The sequence below is a fragment of the Coturnix japonica genome, chromosome 4 (genome assembly GCF_054131305.1).
Source record: "Coturnix japonica strain WE chromosome 4, WE-NBRP24, whole genome shotgun sequence".
Lineage (NCBI taxonomy): Eukaryota > Metazoa > Chordata > Aves > Galliformes > Phasianidae > Coturnix > Coturnix japonica.
In genome coordinates this window covers 3,133,314-3,144,161 of record NC_140666.1, presented here as the reverse complement: position 1 = coordinate 3,144,161, position 10,848 = coordinate 3,133,314, and the positions used below count along the sequence as shown (strand labels likewise).

Below are 10,848 nucleotides of genomic sequence, written 5' to 3'. Positions count from 1 at the left end.
TCCTGCACTGGCCATGCATGTGTAGAGCACACATGGAAAGAAGTATAAATCAAAGGGAAATCTGCTGTGGTGGCTGGGAAAGGATGAGTGCACCTTGATGTGGGGGACGCCCTACTAGCACTGCCTTTCTCCTCCACCGCTGACGTGTTTTCCTTTTTCTGGCAGTTTTGCCATTTTCTCAAAATTAATAAATAGTAGGTTAGGTTATAGAGTTTTGTTCTCAACTTAGGGATTTGTATGGAATAAATATAAATTGTTGAGGAAAATAAGGTTGCTGATTATTCACAATTATACATATGAGTGTGTATGTATGCATAAACATAATGTAATGATGTAGAATAAGGGGTGGAATGTCATGGTTTAATAATTTTGTAATTTTTGCTATCAGTATTCCACATCATAACATCATATAAAGCATGAATAATTTTACTGAATCTGCAACTTACAGAAGAAGACTACATCTCCCAGGGAACAACACGATAGGTCACGGGACCTGGACTCTATATTAACTCTGTCGCAGAACAGACTGACGTCTTTCGAGTTCTGGCGTTCAGGGGAGTGTGTGGGAGCCTTCAGCCGTTCGCCTAGATTCACAGTAGGCCTCTCGGTTACGGGACTCATTCTCTCTCCTATTTTGCTTGATTCGTTAGCTCAATTTTCAATTATATTGTATTATATTGTGTTATCCTGTATTTCGATATAGTATTTAGTAAATAAGTGTGCCTCCTTAGATCGTTGCCGCTGTTTTCTTTTCCTAATTAATTTTTTCCTTTCGGCCTAGGGCCCCTCCGGGGCCCACGGCCCCCTGTCATGGGCGCAGGTGGATTTTTAGTTCAAACTGTGACAAGCACAAATAGAAACCAGCAGTATTTCATCACTTCACCAAAAGGAAGGTCAAACACCTGAGCTGTGAAGAGCAGTTACAGAACCTATGCATAAGATCACACCAGACATACTTTGTTCTAACAACAGTTATGGCACATAGTCCATTTCCTTCAATATTCCCAAAATGAAATGATGTGGAGCATTACAGGGAAAGAAACACTGCACACAGACACTATGACCCTGATTATACTCAAGCAGCAGACTTAAAACAAGTCAGAGTTTTAGATTCCAGGATATTTCAGGACCTATCATGTGTGAAATTCAGTTACACAACAGTGCCTAGGTGCCTGCGTTTCAAGCAACTTTCAGATCACAGCCATGTAAAATAAAAACAAATTCAGTGCAGAAATAGCAAGCCTGTACCTTAATACTCATGAGATTATCCATTTTTTACAGCACTCTAAGTTCTAAAACTTGCTCATCCCAGTTCACTTCAACAAGTTCCACCAGTTCAGGCAACGCAGTTCTGAGATCCTGTGTATGTTATGCAGATAGAATTGAACAGTGCAGAAATAATCTCTGACAGCTTTAAGAGCTCCGTTCTGCTTACAAACTCTCAGTCCAAAATTATTTGCAGTTTTAAGGAAATGAACACCTGAAGCAGTTGGATCATCTGCCATTTGCCGCATTCTGCTTCTTGGCATCATGATTAGCACAAAGGGTTTTCTGCTGTCCTGCAGAGATGGACAAAGTCCTGCTTACAAATGGACCAAGTTCCAGTGTACAGCAGAGTTTGTACCAGACTAACAAGCCACGTCATTCAATTCATTTGCTCAGGTTGTTATGCACTCAGAAAGGAAACAGAACTAACTGTTGGATTCTGAAGGTAATCTGTGGGGTCCTGTAGAGAGTGTTTTTTACAGCTAGTTAGCTGAGAAGGGTCGTAAACACGGTGCAGTTAATCAAGCAGCCATAACACCTGCAAGGACAGTGAGAACATCAGGATGCCCTGTGATGGTTAGAAACTAGCCATGGTTCTAGGAACTCAGCAAGGGAGTATCTTTCAGAATAATAACAAGCTGTTAAGATCCTCGGGGATGGTATGTAATTGGGAACCAATGATGAGCTCCACTTTTGCAATATGTATGAGCTAATTATCCGTATTATAAAGGTACACGCAGCCAAGGAAAAAACGAGATTCGCTGATCATGTCAATGACAGGTGTGGTCGTCTGCTTTTCTCCCGCCGTTCTGCAACATCGTTGTTGTTTAGTGTCACTGGGTTCGTTAAACTGCTGTTCATTCTCAGATCGTTGGGTTTTTTTCATCTTTTCCCTCCTAGACCCACTCACAATCTCCCTTCCCTTCCCCTCTCGGCCGTACCGCACCGCGCTGTTAGAGAGGGGAGGTTCTTTGTTCCTTCTCTCCCCGGGTTTGTTCCCACTGTCACCGAGTGAGCTCTAGAGAGAACTCCGTGACACAAACTCATTGCAAAGTCTAAGCTAGAAGAAGCGTCACCTCAGTGTATCCCAGAAAAAGAACAGCGTTGAGATTTTAATTGGTTTTGGTTTTTTGTTTTATTGAGGGTGGGTTGTTTTTTGTTGGTTTTTTAGGGTTTATTTTTGGTTTTTTTGTCTTTTTTTTTGGGGGGGGGGGGGGGGGGGAGGGGTGGAGGGGTGCGAGGGGAAGGGAGAGGGAGGGGACAGTTGTTTGGTTGTTTTTAATATACAATAAAGCTATGCAGTTCCGCTGTCAGTCGCCTCAGAGAGTTCCCGAAGGAGCTCAACCACATTCTGCTCAACATCGAGTTGTTACATTGAGTGGAGCAATGGTAGTCTTGCAGATGGAGCAATGCAGGAATTCTGACAGGATCTCCAGGTGTATCCAGTTCATCAACTGAAAGCTCCGCAACCAAATTGGAAGGGACCAGTCCTCTTGTGCCATCTGTCAGCTCTCCCTGAAACCAGCCATTCTCACCCACATCTCCAAAGACATTATGTTTTGTCCGGCAGTCAGAGGAAGCTCATTTTCTGGGTCCTCATTAGGACCCTCAACAGGAATGTAGCTGTGTCGAGCTAAGAATCTTCAAACTGCTGGTGATACCTGTCCTGGAGTATGCAGGATGGACAAAAGCTCTGCTCTCACATTCAGAGCCATCCTCTGACAGAAGGCAGCACTCAGGACTGTTCCCAAGGTTCTCTTTCATGGCTTTCAGTTCAAGCTCCAGGTCTTCCAGATGACCTTGAAGACTTCGGGCCTCTTCAATGGCAGAATGGAATGGACTGGAGCTATTATGGAGATTCTTGTTTGACTGGGTCAGAATCTGTCTCGTTGCCTTCCCCAGCTTCATCTGCTGCTTCTGCTGCTCTCTTTTCCCTCTTGCGTGCTCTGTGAGAATGAGTTTCAGAAAGCACTACTCAGTGACAGGAAATAAGGGGAAACTTGAAAGACTTTGCAACCTAAGTCCTGGCAGTGTACTGCCAGCGGCTGATTTGGCCGTCCAGGATCCTGGCACCACAAATGCTTCATTGCCAAATGCAGCAATAAGGTGTTCTGGGGAAAGGCCAACTCACAGGTAGTCTTTGAGCACCCATATCACAACACCAACGGCCAGCACCAGCGCAGGCAGCAGCATCGCTGAGACCGTCACCGGAATGTGGCGTTTCCGCACAGATGTGTGAGCAGCAGCCTCTGTGCTTTTGCCTGTGTTCATCCCTGGAAAAAATGAGACAATGTCCCACGTTACCTTCAGCTGCGCTACAGATAATCTCTCAGTGTGCTTCATGGACCCAAGAGGTCATTTTGTCAGTGGGTGCCTCCGTCTCTGGTGCCGAAGCACCGGAGGACAAGAAGGATTGCTTCCACCTCTCTTTGGGTATGGAGAGGCTGCACAGGCACTACCCGTGTCCTCCTCTGGGCCGAGAGCTGTGGCTGTACCCTGGGGTCTGGGCTTGGTCCGTGGGGAGAGCTACAGAGCAGAATCCCTCACGCTTTTCCCGGCATGCGTGTCCTGAGCTCCCCCTGTGGGACGCCCCCCAGGCTGAAGGTCAGGCTTCAGCCAGCACAGGGCACAGCCAGAGCCAGCCTCGGGGAGAAACACTCCTGCAGGCTCCTAGCACACAAGACCCTGCTCATCACCCTCAGGTGGCTTCGTTCCAAAAGGGCAAACTCTGCGATCTGGGAGCGGTGGGAGCTGAGCAGGGTCACAGAGGTCTGCAAGTACCTTCTCTGGCACATTGCTGGAACAACTCTCCACACCCCACGAAGGCCAGCCATTTTCAGAGAGCCACCCCTGGCTTCTTTTACATGTGCTCTATGCTCACACGCTCAGGTCTGGCTGCTGACCTGGTGTGCAAGAGCTGGCAGCAAGAGCCTGCAGGCACGCAGTGACTCTGGTTCATGACACCGTATGATCATAGGACAGAAATTACCTGGCATGCCGGTTGGTGCTGCCTGCATTCCTCTGTCCGGGACGGGCAGTGTGGGATATCCGCCTTCCTGCAGTGCATCCGGGACTGGCAGTGTGGGATATCCACCTTCCTGGAGTGCATCCCGCTCACTTTGTTGGTCCGTTCCTTTAGAAAGAAAGCAGGGCAGTAGGATTGGGATGTCACGTGCCCTCATCAAAAACTGAGCTTCTCCAATCCCGAACTCAGGTAAAGTCCAGGCCCCCCCCCAAGTACACTGTGAGCCCCTCTGTTACCCAAGGGCATTTGGGCCCTCCCAGCTATTGGACAATGCTGACTCCCTCACACCTCTTGAGGAATCAGCTCCTGTGCAAGGCCCTCACATACTGTGCTGTCACCAGCCCGTCACAGCCAGGTAGCTGCAGGCTGAAATCCAAGCTCTAACACACAGTCCAAGCCCTCAGAATTAGCATCTCCACCTCATTTCCAGCATTAGCAAAGGCAGCCAACCCTGCTCGGGATGCTCCTCCTGCCTTGAACTTGCTCAGCTGCACGGAGGGCTTTGGATGAACAGAAGCACAGCGCTTGCCACTTTGCCACTTGCTGCCATCTGGGTGCCAATGACTGCACAAAGCAGCTCTGACAAGTAATGGTTGTGCTGGGGGAGCAGCTGCCTCTGGGTCTTGGCTGGATGCAGACCATCTGGCAGCAGATCAGCTCTGGTGCTTGACAGCACCTGCAAGGTGATACACGGAACACAGCTGCAGCACGGCTCTGACCCATCCCTTCCTGCTGTGCAGGCTACAGCCTGCCCACACCTGTATATCACACCTCAGCTTCCCAGGTCCCACAGTGAACAGACTGAAGTATACCCACCACGCTCTGCCTTCTCCATTTCCTTCAGCAGTCGCTTCAGGAGACGGGATGAGCCCTGAGAGTATTTTCCTCGTTTGGATTCATCCTCTTCTCTTTCCGGACCTTAACAGAATGTATGAAGTTAAATATCATGTGCATGAAGATCTGAAGATCAGCGGCGAGCCAGCCAAGTCAGTGAAGACAGAGTACTCACTGCTGGGATTCCAGCTGGGCTCCAGCACAGGAGGAAACCGATGACCGGGCAAGGCCCACACTGGGGGCACTTCTGCAACCAAAGACCCATGAAAAGTTTTAGTCACACACTACAGCATCAACTGAGTAGCAGAGGAGAGCATACAGGGGAAATGAAGCCTGAGAGCATGAACGTTTCAGCCTCCAATGAAAACAGACACTCACAACTTACCCCTGGGTTGTCCCCCAGGCACAGGCATGAAGTCCGGATCCAAAGGAGCATCCGGAAAGGGAGCACGAAGCTCATCATCTAGAATCAAGAACAGATGAGAGAAGTTCCCACTTATATACACTATATGGTGTGATCTACTTCTCCCTCAGTAACTGGATGTGGGACATGGGAGAATAACTCAGGTCATGATTTCCAAAGTTACAGGGTGGACGGGATGACCCGTAGGCTGGCACCTGGCAGCGTATGCAGTGCTCTCTCCGGGCCACGTGCCACATCTCTCACAGATTACGTGGAAGAAGATGCAGCCCCCCAGGGCTTTCTTACTGGGAGGCCTCTGATGGACAGCAAGGTCACACTGAGGCACTGGAGGAAAGCACACCTGTCTCTTCCCCTGGGCTGTGGACTGGGGCTCTGGCTTGGAAACTGGGGAGTGCCATGAGCCTGAAGCAGAAATGCTCATGCACGCCCAGCACGCCTCTTCTGAACTCTCCCCGGGCATCTCCCAGGATGAAGGCTGTGCTGCAGCCAGCAATTAGCAGAGCTACAGCCTGGCATGGCTGGAGCCAGCCTTGGGGAGCAGCGCAGCCATGGGCTCTTGCCTGGCTCCTGCAGTGCTGCCCATCACCCCCCTACCCAGCAACACCCCCATGGAAGGCAGGCCCCAGGCAAGTGTACTACAGGGCCGTGGGGACACAGCCTGACTTCTTGCTCCCAGCGCTGCTCAGTTTGGGTCCCATCTCTACCCACTCACCTGCTCCCCGTGCTCGCCACGGAGCAGCACAGCTCTCCTGAAAACTCATGGCCACCAATAGGAGGAAGAGGACAAGGCGGGCAGGGTCCATGGCCGCCCCCACACTTGCACCACGCTTCCAACACCACCGCTGCAGCCACAGTGAGTGTCGCACTGAGCCAAGCCTGCGGCCAGGCCTCGTGAGCTCATGACGCAGCTCAGCACAGTCATAGGATGGGGCATTGTGACCTCACATCTCTGTGATTCCGGATGGTGGCTCCCCGCAGGCTGCTGCTCTTGTGATGCACTGCACCAGGGCTGTGGGGCTGGTGCTTACATCATAGAAATGCAGAATCATAGAATGGCTTGGCTTGCAAGGGACAGTGAAGAACTCAGAACCCCAGCCCCACTGCCTCGGGCAGAGATGCCACCCACAGAGTCTTGTTGCCCAGAGCTCCATCCAGCCTGGCCTTGAACACCTCCAGGGATGGAGCATCCACAACTTTGCTTGGCAAACTTTTGCAGAGCTTCAACAACCCCAAGAAGGCATTATTTCCAGCTTGGTGCACCCCCTCAGGCCACAGGGGTAATGACGCAATATGCACAGGTTATCCACACGTGTGAAACGTGCTGCAATTAAGCAAGCCAAGTGGATAAATCCTCTCCAGTGTGGAGGATGATGGCTGAAATACAAACACGGAGAAGCTGACCTTCCCACAGACCCGCCAAGTCAAGTGTCACGTGATTACATTTTTGTTGATAGATCTGCAGTTTCATCTTTTTTTGATGGCTAAGGAAATCCCCTTTCCTGCACCAAGTGTATTTCCCATGTGTAACATGCTTCCAAGCCTGATTTTAGTAGCAGATATTGAAGGCTTGCTAGTTGGCACCTCCCATCCCCAAAGTCCCAGTAAACTCACCCACTGCTGACAACTGGATGCTTGGTGGCGAGAGAACCATCACCTATAGGATCCCACCTGGGTTTCCAGAAACTGTTGCACCTTTGGATACATGGTGATAAATACTGTGTCCATACAACACCCTCATTGAATCAGAGCCTGCCACCTTCCCTACAACCAGGCAAAGGGCGCAAAGGAAGCTGAACTGCTGAACCAGGCACCAATGGGGCTTATGTGTTTGCATCAAAAGACAAAATACCAAGCAGAGAGCGTGGGAATCAGATGTTGTTTCTGAAGCAGAATTAAGATTAAAAAAATTGATTTCACAGTCTGACATCAACCCTCCTCCACCCCTCCCATTCCCCCCCCAGAGCACCCCTCCCTTCCTTCCCTCTTTGTTTAAAGGAAACAAGGGGCCTGGGAGAGCAGGAAGGATGCAGATAAGGAGTGAGACCTCACGGAAGACATCAGGCAAGAAGGAGAATAGATGTTGTAAATACCAGAAGAGGAGTTGCATCCCCCTGATAAGAACAAGAGGGGGTCTGCATGCTAAACAACTATTGAATATGTATCAGAATTCTGAGAAATCATTGACTATGTATGAGATGTACCTATATCTGTGTCACGATTTTACAAGTCCGTGTGCAAGTTTGGTGGAGCTATCCCCCTTGCACCCAGCGCTGGAATAAACATACCTGCTTTATAACCCATCTATGTGTTATAGAGTTTGATTCCGCAAGTCACTTACACCCCATATTTTCCCTAACAGCCACACTGGGTTATCTGGATTTGTTACATTTATCCATAGTTGCTGGCAGATGTTTCTCTCTCTCTCTGTCTTTAATCCCCACACAGCCCATCTTCCCAACTGTGGGTTTCGGTTAGGAGGTATGCACCCATAGGGTCCATGCCCTGCTTGTAGATATTTATCCTGCCCAGCCCCAGGTGCCCAATCTGAGGCAATAGTTTCACATCCCTAATAGGCACAGTAATATGAGCCTGGGTGGTTACAGTATCCCCTCCCTGGGTTTGAGCTTAGGCAAAAATAGTAACCCTTTTGGTTTAGACTGGGCTGTATAGGTACCAGGTCACACAGGGATGTAAGGAAGCTTGGTGTGGGTGGCGTTGTGCTGCTATACAAAATGTGATCACTGTGAGAATCCCCAAGTACCAATGGATACCCCTAAGGCCCATCTTTCCCCACAGTTCACTCTTCTGCCTCACTCATCAACTGAGTAGCTACAAGGGGTTTTTTTAGTTCTTCTCAGCAGCAGTAGTGTTCTTCAGGGGAAGCCTTTACCTGGAATACCCATTGGGCTTGTCGCAGTGTGAGTTTCAGGTCGTCACTCCCGGGAGCTACCTCCCACTTCTCGTCACCGATGGGTCCTTTAACACGGCTGGCATGAGTCCATCCTCTCTCTGCGGTTCGAATAGCTGTTTCTGCAGTAAATAAAACAACATAGGGACCTTCCCCTTGTGGTGTTAGTGTAGCTTCTTTCCAAGTTTTTATTAGGACCCCATCCCCTGCCTGTATCCTATGGATTGCTATCTCCAATGGGGACTGCTGTGCAATCAGATCCTTCTTGTAGTTCCTTGCACCCATTCATTAATTGTATAAGATTTTAATTGATCATCTTGTAAATGGGGGTGACCAAGAGGTATTTCAAGATTATAGGGCATACCATACAGCATTTCAAAAGGTGAAATTCCCAGATCAGTTCTGGGCTTCACACATATATTTAACAGAGCTAACAGCAAGCATTTTATCCAAGATGTCTTAGTTCCTATCATTAATTTTCTAAGTTGTTTTTTAATTTCCCCATTCATTCGTTCTACTTTACCAGAGCTCTGAGGGTGCCAAGGAGTATGATATTCCCATTTAATCCTTAGAATTTTCATTGTGTCACGTGTAACCTTTGACACAAAATGAGGTCCCCTGTCAGAATCTATTGCTTCTCTAATTCCATATCGAGGAATTATATTTTCTAATAGTATCTTCACTACTGTTTGTGCTGTAGCCCTTGCCGTAGGGAATGCCTCAACATAGTTTGTAAGATGGTCTACAATCACTAATAAATATTTATATCTCCCAGTTTTAGGGAGTTCAGTAAAGTCCAACTGGATCCTTGCGAAGGGTCGATAAGCCAATTCTCGCCCTCCTGGGATTCTTTTTCTCATATTCTTTGCATTCACCCTCCAGCAAGTCATATATCCATTAACAATCCCCTTTGCTATGTTCTATAGCCCTGTACACATATAATTATTGGCAAACTGATACACTAAGGCCTGAGTACCCCAATGTAACATGGAACCTCCGTAACACCCTCATAGCTACTGATTTTGGTAAAACCACCCATCCATCAGGTAATGTCCATTTTCCCATTTCATTTTCCCAAATTCCCATTTGTATCATCTTTTCTTTTTCCATAGTCATGCACACACACGCACGCACACTCGCACACACGGACATGCATGCACACACACACGCACGCACACTCGCACACACGGACATGCACGCACACACGCACACACACACACGCACACACACACACACACACACGCACACACACACACACACGCACGCACACACACACACGCACACACACACACACATGCACACACGCACACACACACGCAAACACACTCGCACACACACGCGCACACACACACACACACACACACATGCACACACATGCTTCCCCCTTTTCGTCGCCCAGTACCTCGCGGGATGTGGGAACCGCACTACCGAGGGGTCCGCACTCGCTTCGCCCGCAATTAGACGTCTCAGTCGTTGTGCCCCGGGGAACCCAACCCCAACCGAACGGCTTCACCGGCCTATACTTACCCACCCCGTGGGTCTTCGTTCGGCCTTCGTGCACAAAGATTACTAGGGGTTAACCGGTTTGCTTGTGCCCTTATTTTAGGTTCGTCGGTGAAGGCTTTGAGGAGCAGTTTCCCCGTCGCCAGGTGCCTTCGTTCCCCGTCCCGAGCTCGTCCAATCCCCATGAGGTGCCCCCCACCCAACGCTCCCCCGGTGCCAGCCCCACCCCACAGCAGCACCACCAACCCCACACGGCAGCAGCCCCAGACGCCGCCGCCCCACAGGGCAGATGAGGCGGCTCCAATGGGGGGGGATAAAGGGGGGAGTCGGGGGATAAAGGAGGTGGGGGACGGGGCTGGGGGCGGGAATGGAGCACGGACGGCAACGGGAGCACGGCCCTATAGTGGAGCATGGACGGCTATGGGAGCATGGCTCTATAAGGGATCACAGCCCTATATGGGATCAGGGCCCTATATGGGATCAGGGCCCTATAGAGGAGCATGGCCCCATAAGGGAGCATGGCCCTATAAGGGAACACGGCCCTATAAGGGAGCACAGCCCTATATGGGATCAGGACCCCCTATGGGATCAGGGCCCTATAAGGGATCATGGCCCTATATGGGAGCTGTGGTGCGACTCCATGGGGCTGCTGGCCCTGCTGAGGGCTCTGCTGCGGGAACGGAACCACAGGACCAGACTAAACGGAACGGACCAAACTGGGACAGGACAGAACGGAAGTTTTTGAAGCTGAGAGAGAGAGTCTCAGGGCCAAGAATGAGAGTCTTAGAGCTGAGAGAAAAGACCGCCTGTATCTATGAGACTCATTCTGGTATGCGAAGGAGAGTCTTAGAGCTGAGGGAGAAAGACTTTGGGCTGAGAAGGTAGAGA

At 49.8% G+C, this 10,848-nt stretch overlaps 1 protein-coding gene across 1 annotated transcript; it reads right to left on the bottom strand.

Annotated features, from left to right (window-relative positions):
• Positions 1 to 2,949: 2,949 nt before the first annotated feature.
• Positions 2,950 to 6,418, bottom strand: LOC146760899 (uncharacterized). The gene is made up of 6 exons (XM_085544374.1): positions 6,262 to 6,418; positions 5,511 to 5,588; positions 5,301 to 5,372; positions 5,108 to 5,209; positions 4,256 to 4,399; positions 2,950 to 3,539 (listed from the first exon to the last, which is right to left on the bottom strand). The coding sequence occupies exons 1-6, from the start codon at positions 6,350 to 6,352 to the stop codon at positions 3,394 to 3,396; spliced, it is 633 nt and encodes a 210-aa protein (XP_085400500.1). The 5' UTR covers positions 6,353 to 6,418; the 3' UTR covers positions 2,950 to 3,393.
• Between the last annotated feature and the right edge of the window lie 4,430 nt (positions 6,419 to 10,848).

Coding starts and splice junctions, on each gene's coding strand:
- LOC146760899 (XM_085544374.1), bottom strand. CDS start 6,352: ATGGACCCTGCCCGCCTTGTCCTCTTCCTCCTATTGGTGGCCATGAGT. Junction 5,210..5,300: donor GCCCAGCTGGAATCCCAGCA/GTGAGTACTCTG, acceptor CATTCTGTTAAG/GTCCGGAAAGAGAAGAGGAT. Junction 3,540..4,255: donor AGCACCAACCGGCATGCCAG/GTAATTTCTGTC, acceptor CATTTTTTCCAG/GGATGAACACAGGCAAAAGC.